General features: G+C 44.7%; 6 protein-coding genes across 7 annotated transcripts; 2 read left to right on the forward strand and 4 right to left on the reverse strand.

Annotated features, from left to right (window-relative positions):
- Positions 1-433: 433 nt before the first annotated feature.
- LOC6553674 (suppressor of lurcher protein 1) lies at positions 434-17,591 on the forward strand. The gene is made up of 7 exons (XM_015154602.2): positions 434-581; positions 713-881; positions 3,261-3,484; positions 3,807-4,388; positions 16,349-16,768; positions 16,887-17,088; positions 17,145-17,591. Exons 1-7 carry the CDS (start codon positions 434-436, stop codon positions 17,485-17,487), a joined length of 2,088 nt encoding a protein of 695 aa, XP_015010088.1. The 3' UTR covers positions 17,488-17,591.
- Positions 1,339-3,047, forward strand: LOC6553911 (calmodulin). The gene is made up of 5 exons (XM_026976316.1): positions 1,339-1,502; positions 1,775-1,882; positions 1,947-2,168; positions 2,222-2,478; positions 2,546-3,047. The coding sequence occupies exons 2-5, from the start codon at positions 1,841-1,843 to the stop codon at positions 2,715-2,717; spliced, it is 693 nt and encodes a 230-aa protein (XP_026832117.1). The 5' UTR covers positions 1,339-1,502; positions 1,775-1,840; the 3' UTR covers positions 2,718-3,047.
- LOC6553678 (fatty acyl-CoA reductase wat) lies at positions 5,230-7,463 on the reverse strand. Its single transcript, XM_001980384.3, has 5 exons — positions 7,270-7,463; positions 6,936-7,048; positions 6,288-6,798; positions 5,524-6,232; positions 5,230-5,362 (listed from the first exon to the last, which is right to left on the reverse strand). The coding sequence occupies exons 1-5, from the start codon at positions 7,343-7,345 to the stop codon at positions 5,263-5,265; spliced, it is 1,509 nt and encodes a 502-aa protein (XP_001980420.1). The 5' UTR covers positions 7,346-7,463; the 3' UTR covers positions 5,230-5,262.
- On the reverse strand, positions 8,265-10,199 carry LOC6553677 (fatty acyl-CoA reductase wat). Its single transcript, XM_026976315.1, has 5 exons — positions 10,091-10,199; positions 9,920-10,032; positions 9,341-9,851; positions 8,513-9,221; positions 8,265-8,452 (listed from the first exon to the last, which is right to left on the reverse strand). The coding sequence occupies exons 1-5, from the start codon at positions 10,164-10,166 to the stop codon at positions 8,356-8,358; spliced, it is 1,506 nt and encodes a 501-aa protein (XP_026832116.1). The 5' UTR covers positions 10,167-10,199; the 3' UTR covers positions 8,265-8,355.
- Positions 10,734-13,493, reverse strand: LOC6553676 (probable cytochrome P450 9f2). The gene is made up of 4 exons (XM_001980382.3): positions 13,160-13,493; positions 11,805-12,324; positions 11,077-11,734; positions 10,734-11,020 (listed from the first exon to the last, which is right to left on the reverse strand). The coding sequence occupies exons 1-4, from the start codon at positions 13,363-13,365 to the stop codon at positions 10,854-10,856; spliced, it is 1,551 nt and encodes a 516-aa protein (XP_001980418.1). The 5' UTR covers positions 13,366-13,493; the 3' UTR covers positions 10,734-10,853.
- Positions 13,532-16,400, reverse strand: LOC6553675 (DNA ligase 3). Of its 2 annotated transcripts, XM_001980381.3 has the most exons (4): positions 15,956-16,400; positions 15,013-15,805; positions 13,762-14,925; positions 13,532-13,694 (listed from the first exon to the last, which is right to left on the reverse strand). In XM_001980381.3, exons 1-4 carry the CDS (start codon positions 16,305-16,307, stop codon positions 13,586-13,588), a joined length of 2,418 nt encoding a protein of 805 aa, XP_001980417.1. In that variant the 5' UTR covers positions 16,308-16,400; the 3' UTR covers positions 13,532-13,585. The 2 variants fall into 2 exon arrangements, with proteins under 2 accessions (XP_001980417.1, XP_026832115.1); XM_026976314.1 differs by lacking the exon at positions 15,956-16,400 and having other exon boundaries at positions 13,532-13,691; positions 15,013-15,920.
- Positions 17,592-17,603: the final 12 nt, after the last annotated feature.

Below are 17,603 nucleotides of genomic sequence, written 5' to 3' on the forward strand. Positions count from 1 at the left end.
TGTAATTTTCATGTGAATTGGCAGTTAACTTAATTGAGTTTCAGTCTCCGAAGTGTGACAATCTAGATGAATTGACTGGTTCAAAGGGGCCAAAAGAGCTGTTAACTGGTGGCCACAGACGGACGCTCACAAAAAGATGACATGACACACATTTTAAAAATACCGCCACCCAAAAAGGACGCTGCTTCAAATGTCCTCAGGCAAATGGACGGTATTAACGTGTGTTTGCCAGTTTGTTTGGCCAAAAGGAAGGGGAAAAAAGGTGGTAGCAAACTAGCGGATGCTGATGACGGCACCGGCACCTGTAAAACCTCAACTGAAATTTAATGGCACGCCAACACAAAAAGGCAGAGGAGCTCGGTTTTATGCGAGGAGCGGGCTATTTTTATACCGGACATGGGACATCGGCAGCTCTCAGCTAGACGGCAGGATAATGGAATCCTGCTTCGCAGTCTCACATCGGTCGCTGACAATGCCGGCCGCATCCTTGGCTCTGGGATTAGTCGTGGTCCTGTTGGCCACCGGAAATGGACAATCGCAGCAGCCAGTGGCCAACAGCAAGCAGTCGCATCTCTGGCTCGGTGGGTTCAAATGATTAGTTTGCAGTTCAAGAAGTTGCTCCTATATAACATAAAATTATTATAAAATGAAAAGGAATTACATTTTTATTTATGACGTTCAACTTAAGCTTTTTGTTACCATCCCTTTTCAGATTGCTCCTGCCTTCACTTGTCCGAGCGAAATGCCACCCAATGGGGCAGGTTGGCCATCAATGCCAGCCATTCGCTGGGAGCCAAGAACAACTGCCTGATGATCTTCATTGGCGGAATGGACGACGAGCTGGTGGCCTTTCAGCTCGAGCAGTTGCAGCTGCGCGCCGGGTGAGTGGCAATGCTTCCGGCGCAATTCCGTGATCGATTTGCGGGGAGCAGGGATTGGGAGTCGATCCGATCTCAAATCGGCGGACAGCTGCCAGAGACAGCCATCAAAATCGAATCCGTCGATGGATAAGGCTGGCGTCCGTCGCGGAAATGCCGTGGCCAAATGCGGAATGGGCCAGGAGATGGTTGGAGATGGTAGCGAGAGGCCAAATCCCCAAACGCAGCGGCTATGTAATTAAAATACCTTGCGAAGGCCATGTGGGCGGTCCGTTTTGGTGGAGCCGTGGCCGCCGGCACGCCTGGTTATTTATATAAATCCCGCAAATTTGTGTCAATTTATGCAAAATCGTATGCATCCACATTTGCGCCATAAAAATAACGCACACAATATTTCGGAATCGATTTGTCAATAAAATTGGAGAGCACTGGCCAAGCACATTTCAGTGGATCTTGCCGACTGGCCGAGTGCTCCGCCAAACGTATGCGTAATATTTAAGGTGCATCCGTCGCTGGGAAAACGCGTCCGAATCGCTGGGATATTGCGAGCAATACGAGTGTCCTAGTCGGTGGTTGATAGAGTTCCGTGTTTGAAGTCGTTAGAAAAACGCGTTCGAACCGTCGGTAAATCGATTTTGAAAACGTTCCTCAATCGCCAGCAAAATGTGGTTTTGATTCAGAGAAAAAACTCAAGAACATTTAATAGCCTGGAAAATTTAACTGTCTAACAAAAATTTTTCGAAATTTGCTACAAAAAATACATGCTCTAGTTTATATTCCATTGTTGTAATACTTTTGGTGCCGCTTTAAGACCTTAAGATATGGATATGTTATTTTCTCTGAGTTAATATCGCTAATATATCGCTTTGGAAATATTTTAATATTTTCAAATAAAGTTTTTCAACCTACAAAACTAGTTTGTGAGTGATCGAGAGAGTTGATAGTGCAAATACTCCTTCAACATGTCGATGGATCCATCGGTTTCCCTCGAGGATCTGGAGCGAGTGAGTGAAATAAGTTGCAGTGAAAAGCAGTCAAAAAACTACGGCAATACAATTTTCAATACAGCGTCGTCGTCGCACCAGTTCCGCCCGCAAGCCATCACATACTCCTCAGCCTCCATCTCACCTGGCGGACTCGGAGGCCATGGCCGTGATCAATGAGATATTCAATCCCACGCTGAAGCTGCCGGAGTCCAGTGGCCACTACACGCTGCCCGAGGAGATGAGGGCCGATGATAATGTGGCGCCCCATGAACTGGACATTGCCAAGCTGGCGGAGCTGAAGGAAGTAAGTTTTCGAATGATGCAGACACCGTGGCTCACTCCGTGGATTCTTCGAAGGTCTTCTCGCTCTTCGATACGGACTGCGATGGACTGATCTCGAAGGACGATCTACGATTCACCTATACGGCCCTGGGAAACGACCCGAACGAACAGCTACTGGAACAGATGATGCAGGAGGCCAAGGAGCCGCTCGACTACGAAGCCTTCGTCCGGCTGATGAGTCGTCGCACCCAGGAACTGGATCCCGAGGATGTGCTGCTGGAGGCCTGGAGCAAATGGGATGACCATGGCACGGGCAAAATCGATGAACGCAAGTGGGTGCCACCAAAGTCCAAAAGAGTGGACTAGCACAGTGATAGTCTCCATTTGAACACTCCCCAGAATCTATGAAGAGCTGACCAACTATGGCGACAAAATGACCCTCAACGAGGCCAAGGAGGCTCTAAGCCACGCCCCAATGGCCAAGCCCAAGTCCTTGGAGGAGCCGCCCATGATTGATTATCCGGCCTTCTGTCGCATGCTCAGTGGAATGCGCAAGCGAAAAGGGGAATAATTTACTATTGTTGGGGAAACTTAAAAACCTTTGCCTTAAATTCAGATCCAGTGATCTAACGTCTTTTTCCAGCCCACCAACTAATTACACGTCTTCTTCATTTTTCTTAAGATATCATTACCCTATGTTGTTTATTTTATTTATAGGAAAATTCGGAATGACTTTGTTGTGTTCCTTATGGTTTTTATAGCCACTACGTATTTGCTTAATTGGGATATATTTTTGAAAATTACTTAAAGTCCTGAAGCAGCTGGTCCGATTTGACAATCGTATTAGCCTTAACGCCAACTTTTGTTCGACTTTTTATCAAAATAAATCGTGAAGAACCAGCGAAGCGTTGGGAATTATTTCTTAATGGACATTTTCTGGCTGCGATGGGGTATATATTTATAGGGAGGCAGGCTGACCAACGAGCCAGCCCCAAAAGTATCGGCCAATAAATTTTAGACATCATTACGCATCTGCCCTGGCCAATGCAAGCGGCCCGGGTTATTCCCCCTTTCGATGCCACCTCATCCAATGTGGATTGCAATTTCGTGACAGGTGCTTGGACAGCGTGGACGTCTTTCCCTTTTTGCGGGATCCCGTCATCGAGAACGCGACACTGGCGGCGGACACCTTCTGCCAGCACAGCCGGGAGCGCAGTGCCACGCCTATTTATAGCGCGGGTCGATTGCTCGGACTGCGCCTCCGGTTCCAGCAGCCGCCCACCGACCTGGCCAGCTGGAACTTGACCCTCAGCGCCAGCTATCGATTTTTGAAGCGAGGTGAGTTGACTTAGGTACTTCCGTGAGCTAAGGCACTTTTAAAACGTATTTAATAAATACTTTAATAGCAAGTTATTTTAGTTTTTAAGATATTTTACCATGAGTTTGCTGATGTAGGACGCCTTCCAATCTTTGTTCGCAACGAGAACTGTATCATAATTGTAATAATAAGTGGTCCAATTGGTCCACCTGCTACGTATTTACATACATAAGCAATGCTTCTTTTGTGTTAGTTTTTCTTAATTTTAATAATTGCCCCTATTAAATGGGATAAAAGAAGATACAAAAAATTTATTTAAATGAATTATTTAATTTGTCATAGAAAACTTCCGGACGGATGGTCGATTAGTTCCGCACAGCTTCTGCGACTTCTACTTCTTCGCCAGCTTGTCCGGCGAGGATGGAAATGTGGGCCAGGGCTACTTCCACTCGCCCCAGTTTCCCGCACACTACCCGGCGCACATCAAGTGCGCCTACAAGTTCATCGGTCGGCCGGACACCCACGTGGAGATCCTCTTCGAGGAGCTGCAGCTGCCGCCGGTGGTCAGTGGAGGATGCCAGTTGGATGCACTTACTCTGTTCGACGCGGAGTCCGCTCACATGAGCTCGGTCATCGATGTAATCTGCTCCAGCCGACCCACCCGCCGTCTGGTGAGCACTGGTCCCGATCTGCTGCTCGAGTTCAATGCCAGCTCCAATCGCACGGCCAAAGGATTTCGGGGAAAGTACAAGTTCGTGCCGAATGAGCTGGGAGTGCCGGAACCCACTTCCCCATCTCCGGCGGTTCTGGAGGCAGCCAGTGTGGCGATGAAGCATGAAAAGCTCCAGCAGGAGCAGTCCTTCGCCGCCAAGCAGAACAGTCTGCCGTTGGATGTGGAACTGCCGAAGCCCGGTCGCTCATTTGGTGAGTTGGCGCCCCATAAATTAGCTTTACATTTGCGTCCCAATACCCTTGTTTATAGCCAAATATACATTGGAAGGAAGTGGAAATAGGTTTGTTTTCTGGATAACTAACCATATTTATCCTTAACTTAATTATCCGAACTATAACATAAAGTATTCACATTTTTTATTATCAGCCCATTTAATTACTATTAATAATTCTATTAGTAACAAAATATTTTGTGCAGACTTTAATAACTTTCATCGCAGCTTAAATGGATTACAAGTTGTTTTCGACAAAAGATTTCCTATTATATATTATAAATTATTATATTTTTTGTTAGTGCTTCTACACAACCCCTCCTCTCATCCCAGCCCCCTATTAGCCAAAACCCAAATCGAATTAACTTAGTCGATGGCAAATGGCGGCACATCTAGGCCCTCCACGCCCGGCGACATTCGACAGCTTCCGTCTGGTTTGGTCCGGAATCCGCGGCGGAAACGGATGCGGCCAATTCACAGCCTTGGTCCCGAGTGATTGGCCATGTAAATGGCTCTGGGCTGTGGGCCTGGCTCAGTTTATTGCCAACTGTTGTCACGTTCAAATGGCGGGGCTCGCAATGTTGTTCGTAAGACTTAGTCTATGGTGTAATCTTATTAGCCAATTGATAGCATCCTGTTCTCCGCTGCCCATTAGTGAGTCCATACTTCGGCCAAAATATTTATGTACTCACATATATTTTTAAAGTGAAATATTGAAAAAAATTAATGAAGTGGTTATAGTTATTTAAAAAAATGGCCAGCAATGGCAACCCCTATAAAATTGCTATTTTTAATGCTAAAAAGGAAGTATAGACAGTGAGTAAATCATTGCCAATCAACTTTATTTGTGATATCTATATAAATGGGCCCAGTAGGCGCTTAAAAATTGACCATAATATTGCGACGGCACCGCTACAAAGAGTGAACTGCAGGAGCCGATGAAGAAATTTAAACCTGTGCCAAAAACACAAGAAATATTTCAATTAATAATATGAACAATAATATGAAATGGGCTTTTATAAATATATAAAAATAAATCCATCAAAATCCCTGAGGGGGATAGGTACGATTATTTGTATTATAATACTTTGCAAGTATTCAAGTTTCCCACTCACCTCCTGTAGATCCTTTGTCCGTTTTCCAGTATGTCCTGTCCTGGTTTCTCCTTTGCAAGGTAGATGCGAACCCCGGCCAGGGCTTGCAGGAAGTAATCGTCCCAGTCGACGCTGCTCATATTGAAGTCGTAAAGCTTCTGATCCTCGGCAGACATTTTGGCCCACAGCTTGCGGGTGTTGACGGTATCGAAGAACCAGGATGTGATCACAAAGGGCGCCAGAATATCAATGTTCTTGTGGATTTTGTCGTACAACTTGATCATGCGCGGCTTTTTGCCCCATATACGCAGGACCAGATCAATGGCATAACCGGGTAGCAGGTGGTAAAAGATGGCCGTGAACCGGAATAGCCAGGGAATGGTGGTGCAGTGCAGAAACGGCATCCACATCATCTTACTCAGGGGATAGTTGTACCGCAGCAGAGCTGCCTTGTCCCGGAAGCCACCCCAGGTTATCAGGTTATCCTCGTTCGGCGTAAAGTTGTAGATAGGTGGCTCCGGGGATTGCTTGATGCTACTATCCCGGGCCGTGTTCCAAGCGCAGGCCAGCACCATATTGACGCAGTAATCCACGGGTACAATGCCAGCCTGGGCCTTAAGATTAAGCAGTGTGATACGCAGTATTCCGAAGGCTGCTCCGTAGAGAACTGCAATGGGTCCGTATAGGTTGTCGATCCAGCCGGGCATGGGCTCCTTATAGCTGGCAATTACTGTGGAAGACTACGGATTAGACGAGGAATTTAAGTCCCAACGAAAAGTACTTACTAACGCCTGGTCGAAAAATGCTAAGCGGCAAATCCTTCGCCTCCAGCTGGAGCACTTGCTCCGCCAGCGCCTTGGTATACGTATACGTATTGGGATACTTGCCCAGCAATGCCGGTGTCATGTCATCCAACAGCTCAGGACTAAGGCTTTCCAGCAGCTCCAGGATCTTGTCGGCAGTGCAGTTCAAGTACTCCGGGTAGTAGCGCTCACTGACGTGCTCCACCACGCAGTTTGAGTACGCGGTGGACACATGGACGAAGGACTCCAGGTGGGCCATCTCCCTGGCCAGTTGAATCATGAGTCGGGTGGCCCGTGTGTTCACCGCCAGTGCGATGTGCAACGGCTCCACAAAACGCACAGTGGCCGCAGTGTGGATAACAATCTGCACCTCATTAACCAAAACCTGGCGATCGCTGATGCTCAGGCCAAGATCCGGCTCCTGGCAATCCCCAGCAAAAGGTACCACTCGCTTTAAAGCCTCTGGATTGGTTTTCATTAGATTAACGAAGACCTGAAACCAAAATGTTTGATAAAGAAATATTTTAACTGTGTTTGCACCATTAAAGGGTTCAACAACTTTAGTATTTTGCTTATGCTGCAAAGAAGATCAGGAGAAGACTTTTATGGAATTGGAAAAGGATGTCTTACCGGATCCTTATCCCAGGCGGCGCATCGCTCCCGCATTTCCTGGCCGCGCTTGGATCGAAGCAGCACATAGATGCGCTTCACCTCCGTGGTGCGAAGCAGCTTCTCAATGGTCACTGAAACGGCAATAAACTTGTTCTTGATCTTGAACTTGATCTGATATATGGAACTGTGACGGACGGTTCTGCGAATTTGCTTGTTTTGGCATCACATTTCTAACCAACTTGGCCAATGCAAAAGCATCTCACAGGTTTTTCACCTTTAATTTATGTGTCTTATGCATTTGTAACACACTCTAGCCGATCATTTGATTCTTTGTAACTAGAACTCGGAATACCTTTTCCAAGGAACCCACTGCCGCCGGTTAGAAAGACAGTTTTGTCTTTGTAAAAAGTTTGCACATCCGTGGCCATTTTCGGTGGGCTCTTGTAACGATCCTTTTCGCGAAGTTAGGCCGGAATTCCGTGTTCCGTTTTCCGTATTCAGTTATCCGTAATCCGATGTCGACCGAGAACGGCGCAGACTCGACTGATGCTTGAATGAGAGGTGTTCAGTGTTTTTTCACCACTTATTTATACCCGATTTTGCCGATCGCAAAGTAACAATTGTCTTGCCAAACTCGCACTCACACATCCATGGGCGTCGTAAACACTTACCTAACCGCCAAACGAAAGCTGGCGAAGTTCACCCCGTGAAGCTGCATATTACGTATACGCCCAGTTAAACATGTGCCATTAAACCATGAGCACTGCAGTTGACCTGCTAGGTAAACAATTAGCCTGGCCCTATCTGCTGAAATTACACTGAAATTAGAACCCGAGGTTTTATCACTTTGTGGTCCAGAGGATCCGATCGGAGACGCTCAGGTGTCAAGAGGCGTGAAAGAGGCGGCCTGTGAAATATCCATTTGGCTAATTGGAAAACGTTGTGCCGGGTTGAAGTGCACCTCACGGAAAGGGAGTGAAACCCGGTAGTTGGACAAACGGCATGGGCATAGGTAATTGAATTCGAGTGTGCGCACCCATGTGTTGAGTGTTTGGACAGTCAGTCTGACTCGAGCCTAATGAATGTGCTCAGACAATGAGTGGCGATTGACTGCCTAATTAATATGGGGAATGGAAATGCAGACGTGGTAATTCTATTCGCTATTATGTAATTATATAGTTGGAACAACCTTCGATTACCAACCAATTGCACAAGAAATGGTGCGTTGCACCATTGGCACATTCTCTGCAATCCACATTTTCTAGTGGCTTTTCAGGAATACATTTTTAATTTTTACACCAATTGACCCCGGAGCACTTCAAAGCAAATTGTTGTTTTCAGATCCAGCAAGAACAAACTCATTATTTATTGTGAAATTTAACACAACGCTTTAACCTTCAAACCTGTGCAAGTTTTATTTATTATAAGCTCTTAACACTTATAGTAGTGGCCATACATTTTTGATTAATATCCAAACAAAGGCTCCAAATAAGAAAACTAATACAGTTTTAAGAAGCCTATCAAATACATAAAACCTGTAAAAATTAAAATGGCTTATAATAGTTATATCTTTGTAGTGGTTGACTAGGACTTACCTATTTAAAATTCGCTTCCCCCGAGCAATGGATTCTGGCGTTCGGAGGTCCTTAAACAGATATAGTCGTATTCCGTCCATGAGAGACGTGCAAAACTCTTTCCAGTTCAATGTCGACATATCAAAGTTGAATATCTCCTTGTCCACCGACGACATGGACTGCCACATTGCGTCAGTATTTGTCATGTCCATAGTAAAGGTTTTACTTGAGAAGGGAAACAAACTGATCATGCCCTCATGGACCTTGTGATAGTTCTTTATCATCATCGGCTTTTGACCTTTCAGACGCAGGATAATATCCAGGAAAAATCCGGGAATCATGTGATAGAAGAAGACGCCGATCCTATACAGATAGGGGCATGTGGTGCAATGGTTAAATGGGTACCAGATCATTTTTTCATTTGGTACCTCCAGACCATTTTGATAACATTCGTTGATCAGTTCTCCATAAGTCAGCAAATTCGATTCGCAGGGTGCAAAAGCGTAAATGGGGGGCGGACCTTTTTTATTCTGCTTAGAGATCTTGGCTATCTGGACAGCTGAGGCGATGGCCACGTTGACGCAGTAGTCGGCCGGAACTACAGGAGCAGAAACTTTAAGATTAACCAGCACTAAGTGAACAAATCCGTAGGCAGTGGCAAATATCATGGCTATCATCCCTTGCAGGCCATCAACCCATCCTCGCACAGGTTCCTTGAAGGTGGATAAAACTGCAATTCCAGATTGTTTGTCTTAGAACAGTAGCTTCTATATAACTTGTTGATTAAACTTTATATCACAGTGATCTATGTGTGATTGATTTGTTCCTATGACTGGAGCAAATACTTACTGATCGCTGGTCGAAAAATGCCGACCGGCAGGCCCTTCGCCTCCTCCTGGATCACCTGCTCTCCCAGAGCCTTTGTGTAGGTGTATGTGTTCGGGAATTTTCCAATTAGGGCAGGTGCCATCTTTTCAAACGTTTCGGAGCTGAGCGAACCGTGCATGTCGAATACCTTGTCAACGGGACAGGTTAGGTGTTCCGGATAGAAGCGCTCTTTGATTTGATGCACCACACAATTGGAGAATGCGGTCGAGACGTGGACAAAGGACTCGAGCAGCCGCATTTCCTTCGCCAGCTGGGTAACGAGACGCACAGCCCTGGTGTTGATGCTCAGTGCCTGGTCGAGTGGCTCCTCGAATCGGATCGAAGCGGCTCCATGTATGACCACATGCACCTCCGCGGCCAGTATCCTTCGATCCGCCTCGCTGATGCCCAAGTCCGGGGCACAGCAGTCACCCGAAATCGGAGTCACCTTTTGCAGGGCCAGCGGCTTTTGCTTTACAAGCACTTCAAGCACCTGCAGGGAGGATGCACAAGGTAGAAGGTACCACCATTATTGTCAATGACAAATCACTCGGCACTCACCTGATCCTTTTTCCAAGACTCAAATCGCGCTTCCATTTTCTCACCCCGCTTGGTTCTCACCAGGAAATATATACGTTTCACATCCGTCGCCCGCAACAGCTTTTCAATGACCACTGAAACACAGAACAATTCTAATTTTCAAGTGTTCCTGAATTTGAATTGATCGCGCACCTTTGCCCAGTAATCCTGTGCCTCCGGTTATAAACACCGTTTTGTCCTTATAAAAACTTATAATTTCACTCGTCATTTTGTGCTGCGGAAATAATATTCACTTGGCGGGTTCCCTTCATCAAATGAGCATTTCTTCGTTATTTATAATTTTATTTATATCACTTTTTGCCAACACCCATTCCTCATGGAAATGCAACGATATGCAATACTTTGCAGTTTGTGAATAAATTGAAAAGCGTGAGTGCAACCTCGATAACTGCAACCAAGAAATTGTAAAAATATTGCTTATAAATAAAATTTTAAAAATGTAATGGAAAGGGGGTAGGGATATAAACAGACATAAATTAAGATAACTATCTAATTCAGTATTTTTTTTGAAAAGCACGTAATATTAAGAACTTTCTGTACACGAAAATAATATTATTCATCAGTCCATTCATGTCACATTCTTTGTTCATTTACGTAGGGCCTCAGCATTTCCATTCTATTACATCAACTGAATGGTACGAAAGTAGCAAAAATGCAGACAGTTTCGTACATTTTGAGAACATCTATTATATATAGAAACCTACATTTTAGAGTACATAAGTAAATAAGTGATATTATACCTTTCATAATTTCTGGCATAAATTAAAAAAAGTACTTTCACGTTAGTACAAAAGTTAAACAAACCTTTCATTTTTATTTTGAAGGCACAAGAATACAATTGTTTAAATATAATAATGTCAAATTCTTTAAAACATAACAATTAATGGTTTACAGATTAGTTCCTTTGAACAAGTTTAATCCAAAAGCCAGTTTTGGGTGACAACTGAAATCCGGAACTACTGAGCTCTAGTGGAATGCAGGATTTCTTGGCTGGGTCAAAGCGGTAGTCCTTTAGCAGATAGTAGATAACAGCCTTCGCCTCAAGAAGAGCGAATCGGGAACCTATAATAGATCAGTTTTAGTACCGGCGAAGAACAATTTTAAGTCAAACAACTTACCAATGCAGTTTCGTTGACCCAGACCAAAGGGGAAGTATGTGAATGGTTGAATAGACTCCTTGTTTTCATCGCTAAAACGTTCCGGGTCGAACTTCAAGGGGTTCTCAAAGTACTTGGGGTCACGATGGAATCCACATGTTGGCAGCCAGATGACATCGCCCTTCTTTACCTCGACTTTCTGGCCATCCACTTCAAAGGTTATGTCCTTGTTGCATTCTCGATCGACGGCAATTGCCGCCGGCCACTTTCGCAGCACCTCGTTAACGACCTGATCCAAATACTTCATGCCCATGATGGCCTCATAGGTCAGTTCCTTGCCCTCTAGGTCTTGGTCCACTTGTTGTACCTCCTCGTATAGCTTCTGCTGCACATCCTGGTTCTCCATTAGCTCTTGAGCGGTGAAGCACATCAGCACCGCCGAAGTTTCAAAGCCAGCAAAGAAGAACACGAAACACTGGGCCACAATGTCGCGATCGCTCCACTCGCGAACGGCAGATGCCTTGGTCTTCTCCGTCTGGATTATGCCACGAGCCTCCATCAGCATGTTTATCATGTCGGGTCGTATAATATTGTGCTCCTGTCGGTACTTCATGGCATCGAGCACCAGACGCACGAAATACTGAGTGCTTTTCTTATCGAAAAGCTCGACCTTAAGGATCTACGTGGAAAATTAACATTATTGTTTAATCAATATATTCTTCTAATATATATGTGAATGCTTTGCCAACCTTATTAAGACTCTTCAACGCAAAGAACAACATGAACTTCATGTTCTGCAAGAATGTAAATGTGGTCAGCTTTTTGCCCATCTGATAGAATGTATTTTCCCGATCCTTGAACGAGTTCACTTGAAGTCCGAAGGCTGTCGAGGCGATCACATCATTAGTGAACCGTGTGCAGTAGTCCTTCATGTCCAGATCATTATCCTGAACGGTTGAATCATCCTGCTTAAGGCAGTCCACGGCCTCCTTGGCCACCTGGTTCATCAGCTGGAACATCTGACGCATTTTGCTGCCTGTAAATGCCGGGCTCAGAGTGCTTCGCATATCCTTCCACCGAGCATCTCGCATGGAGAACAAGGAGCTGCCAAAAAGGTTACTCATGTCATGTGGATCATCATCGCTGCTGGTGGCAAACACATTGCGATGATTGATAAAATGGTCGAAGTCCTTTATTGTTATCTGCTTGATAAGATCCGGGTCGCGCACCATAAGAAGTGGTTGTCGCTGCTCGAAGATACCAAAAAATCTAAAAAAAAATAAAAGTCATGTTAATAACCGATAAGCTCTCTGTGAGTCACTTACTATTAAATCAAATCAAAAAAAATTTTATTTGAGCGCTCCACAAGATAAGAAAATGATAACATGAATTATTTTTTTATGGATGGCTAGCCTCGTTCATTACCTATCCGACGAATTTTTAATTAACCCATCTCTATTTAATTTATGAACAAACTATAATTGTATAGTGGGGGATTATCGAGTTTGGCTATAAAAAAATTATATGTACATGGGTTTTCAACTTTAAATGCTAATATGAAATTATTTAATAATTTAGATCTACCGTGTATATGTGTATAAAAGGAACAGTCATAAAAAGGGTTGCCCCAATATGAAATGAATAAATAATTTAGATAACGTTATCGTCATTGCACTTTGCAGGAGCTTTATCTACTATTTTTCCTATCTAAATATGGACACAGTGCTGTCCGAGACAAACAACATTTAAAGCCGTCGTATAATCGATAAGATTATAGCAAACTTAACTGATAGAACCAACAAAGCATTTCGCCAATTATCTTGCCAGTTACACACTTCATTAGATAAACGCATTTACACAATTTAATCGAGTTTACGGAATTCTATATTCAAAACGTAATCAAAGTCAGCCGCACCCACCAAATGTACGTATAGATACGTGTAGATCAATTATTGGCTGACCTTGACAGTCTATATAAACTTGTACGCAATGCTGGAGACCAATAGATACACACAGATAAACGAGTTCCAAGTGCAAGTGCAAGTGCGCCGGTTACTTATTAGGTAATTAACTTATTAGATTCGGATCAATAAATTCAACTCACTTGCTACTTCCGCCTTTGGTGTAGAGATCACAGACAATGTCAAACATGGCTTTCTTCCGCAGGAACATACCGGCCATGTTGCCAAAGTAGAGAACAGGCTTTTCATAGGGGATGCCCCGGTCCTTGAAGAAATCATTGTTGGCGGACGCCCAGCGATAGAACAAGGCGGCAGCGATCGCAAGTAGGGCTAAGAATTCCCACAACATGTTCAGTGAGCGCCTGGTTTGGCAATCCAAGCGTCCAGAATATAACTAACGACGCCACAAACAATCGGGAGCGTTTTGTTGTCCCCACGTAGAGCTTTCTATCAAAGCTTCGTGCTCTGCTTCTGCCATTTGATAAAATACTTGTTGTCTATAATACACACATGTGTTAGGTTTAATAAAGCATGTATTTCTGAGCGAAAACAATTTAGAATACGACTCATCATTTCATCATGACGGCATATAGGGGATAAGGCTGTCGACTCTGAGTATCGAGAGAGTTTTGCAGCCAGCTTACATTCAAGTGCCGGCAGCTCCGACGATATAGCCTTCTAAAAAAAAAAAAGGAATCTTGTGAATTAATTTTATTTTTAGATTAAGTGATTAGCTACGCGTTACCTAAGCTTCTCCATGTCCGATGCCTCGTTCGTATTATAAAAAACCAGATTTGCTTTTCGTGGTTCCGTTGTACAGCTTCCTCCATGCTGCGAAAACTGCTGCATCAGTTTGCTGGAATCCTTCTCCATGGCAAAGTAAGCCACCAATCCTTCGAATAACTTGCCTTTTGAGCTTGTGGGTTCAGTAGCGTTTTCCGTCTGCTTTGGTTCCTTTTTCACAACTGATTTAAGCTCCTTGCTGGGCTTGAAAAAATCCTTTAATCCCTTTTGCGATGGCGACAAGCTCCGTATCGCTTTTGCCTCCTTGTGTTTGCTGAGCGCAGGAGCCTCGTCTTCATCATCTGTACTTGTTTTGCGCCTTTTAAGTTTCTTAGTACTACTTGAACGATTGCCATTTAGTTTCTTCTCTTTTTGGGGGGATGTTTTAATATCAATAGCTTTCTCATCCTTGCTACAATTAGCCAGAAGCAAATCAACATTTACATTCGTTTTTGAGGCTTCAAAAATATCTTCTAAGTGGGCCAGATCATTGGCCTCTTTGGCCGATTTATCACTACGACGACGAGTTATCCTGGGAAATCGTATGGAGATTCCAGACGCGGTATGCGCATCGGACTTGGTGAACTCTGCGCCAGTGATCTCCCATACTGGCATTTTCAGCGGATCCTTGGCCAGTACATCTGGCACCAGGGACTTACTGCACAATAGCCAGCTGGGTATTGCGTTGGCATCAGCACGTTCGGTTAGCTTGATCAGTGATTCATGTACCTCTGCGTTGGTAGCATCATCCAAGCCAGAGTGCACTTTGGTCACTGTCTTCCACAAACGCCCAAACGCATCGTAGCAGCCCATAAGAAAAATGCTAAGCGTGCCACCTTTCTTGCCTGATCCATACCAAGCTCCCAGAACTACCAAGTCCGCTGTATCAGCCATCTTTCCATCGAAAAGGTAATCCTTCTTGACCTTAAGCCAGTTTCTCTTGCCGGGCTGGTATGTGCTGGTTGGACTTTTTAGGACCACTCCCTCCAGATTGGCATGTAACACCCTTGCTGTCATCACGGCCAGTTCCTTTGTGGTCTTGAGGAACTCTGACTCCGACAGCTGCACGTGGGATTTAATGGGTTGAATATTCTGCTCAAGGATCTCACGACGCTTTCGGAATGGCCTGGAAGATGAAGAACATATCTTTGAAACTACATATATGACTTTAAAACAATATTTTCAAAATAATATTATTCCCAACCTCACTTACAACTGGGTCAAATCCTCGCCATCGTACAGTATGCAATCAAACACAAATAAGCATACTGCTGCATTGGCAAAAGTCTGCTTCTTATGGGCACCCAACGAACCAAAGGGCAGCAGTGCTCCTGTGTCAGTGTCGACCAGAATGATCTCAGAGTCCAATATCATTTCACCACCGCCAGGAAAGGCTTGGGGTATATACTCCTTAAGAGCCCGTATCTTGTGATCCACCACAGGCTTTAGGTTGCGGCTAAAGAACTTGAATTCGTTGCCCTGCTTGTGGATTTGAACGCGCTCTCCATCATATTTGATCTCGCTATACAATCCAGTGGGGCTCTTCTTGAAGGCCTCCTCCACAGACTTGCAGGGACTGGCCAACATGGGCGATATTGGCGTCATTACCTGAATAGCACTCGAGTTCGTTTTGTTAGCTTTCTTGATCGGACTATGGGCATCCTTTTTATTATCCTTGCCGGCAAACTGTCCCACAATCGCCACCAAATCGCGGGAGGACTGATATGCGGGGTAGGCTTCAGAACCAAAAGCATCCAGGATGTGCCGGGCCCGCGCATTAATTCTCAAGTCGTGCTTCACCAAGCGAATAAAGGTGCGCAGATCCAGGTCAGTGGCCTTCGAGCACAACTCGTGCAGCAGTTCTGTTTGCTCATCCTCTTTGGTACGCTCCACCAGCTTCAGGAGCAGCTGCTCCACCTCCTGCAAATAGAGCTTGCTCTGCACTTGTGGCTTGAGTTTCCTAGATGCAGCAAAGTGCTTGCGCAGCGTTTCCGAAACGTCTCCATCTGCGGGAAACGATACAATTTAGGGCGATGATGAATTGGTAATCAAGTGAACATTGTTATATTGGGTACAATAGTTCCTCAGTATTTGGTGAATATACTAGAAAAGGTTTAGAGTAGTAGCCGGAAAGTGTATGAAGGATTACAACTTGCCCTGCTCTAGATCCAGATGCATTTGCTGCTGGTTAGCATTAAGAATGCGCGAAAAGAGTTTGATCAACGCCTTGTTCTGCAGATTATAGACCCGCTGGTTGGCCTCCGGGATGAGGAACTGCACCCAGAGCAGGGTGTCGCCCTTGAAACCTTTGCCGCTGCTTCCCTTTTCAAAGAATCGCTGCAATTTCTCCGCCTTCTTCAGGTAACTTGACTCGCCGGCTATCTCGTCACAGATGCGACGGAAGGTGTCAAACTTGTTGTCCTCATTGCGCAATCCTTTGCTGGCCATCTTATTACACGCAAGACGCGTTAGAAACCTGGTCTGCCACGTTAGCCTGGGTAAAAGCATACGCACACTAACAATTCTAAATGGATTTGTCTATTTCACAGAACAATGCAAACAGACGTTCGACTCACGAGTAAATAAATCGGGAATATTTGACTCCAATCAGCTGTTGTTGGCGAAGCACGCGCTCGGCGGCGTTGTAATTGGCGGCTCGAGAGTCCTACAGTGCCGTTACGAGTTTGAAGCCCAGGCGCCAGAACGAGTGCAGATACGATTCCATGACTTCAACGTGCCCACGGAGCACGAGAATTCCACGAGATGCCAGCCGGGCGATGCGCTCCACGTGGTCAGCGAAGTGCGCGGACGGTACGAGACGCAGGAACTCCTCTGTGGTGCCTTCTTGCCCAAGCCACTGATGTCCAGTGGACCCCAGCTGCACCTCCAGTTTGTCGGAAAATATCCGCCTACTATGACGAACAAGGTTCAATACTATGGATTTCGCGCTGAGTACCGCTTTTTAACCAGTAAGTTTATCCATTGAGTCTTAGTCCCCTGTAGACCGATTGCACTCTCAAATATTTATAATTTATATAATATTTATCTAATTATTCGATTTAAAAATCCGGTAATATTTTTTTCAAGATTTTGGAATCATGTCCGGAACTCAAAAGGAAGGGTGCTCCTTTGTGTACAATAGCAGTGAGCGCATAAGTGGCTTGTTTCACTCTCCAAATTTTCCTGGATATTACCTGGAAAATGTGGTGTGCAATTATTATTTCTACGGAGCAAGTGACGAAAGAGTTGTGCTCCACTTCACATATTTCGATGTTGAAGGCATTGGAACGTAAGATCTTATTCTAAGCTATCTCTTAAAAAGGTTTAATCTCGTTTTCTGACCAGTTGTGACCACCAAACCGCCAGCGATTACATAGAGTTCTCCAATTTCATGAGCACGGATCGAAAGTTCAGCAGATACTGTGGAAAGCTTCCCGACTTTGAAATGCGTTCGGATGGACGCTTCTTTCGCGTCACCTTGCATTCAAATGATCGCTTTGTGGCCATCGGATTTCGCGCCCTGTACACCTTTGAAACCATTCCCATGAATAATTCTATCGCCGATCTGCGAGATACCGCCTCCATGCAGAGCTTCGTCTCAACAGCTTCAGTTAGTAAAATTGTAAATTTAGGCAGCTTAATGATTTGTATCCTATGCACTTATAAACCATACCAATATTATGTTTAAAATTTAGAGACATAACATTTCGCAAGTTTATTTTCTATTCCGGTGACATACTTTTTGCATATTCATTAGGTCCAAATATTTAAACCTGCGCAAAAAATATCGATCACAAAAAAAGT

This window comes from Drosophila erecta, unplaced genomic scaffold, assembly GCF_003286155.1.
Source record: "Drosophila erecta strain 14021-0224.00,06,07 unplaced genomic scaffold, DereRS2 tig00000000-arrow-pilon, whole genome shotgun sequence".
Lineage (NCBI taxonomy): Eukaryota > Metazoa > Arthropoda > Insecta > Diptera > Drosophilidae > Drosophila > Drosophila erecta.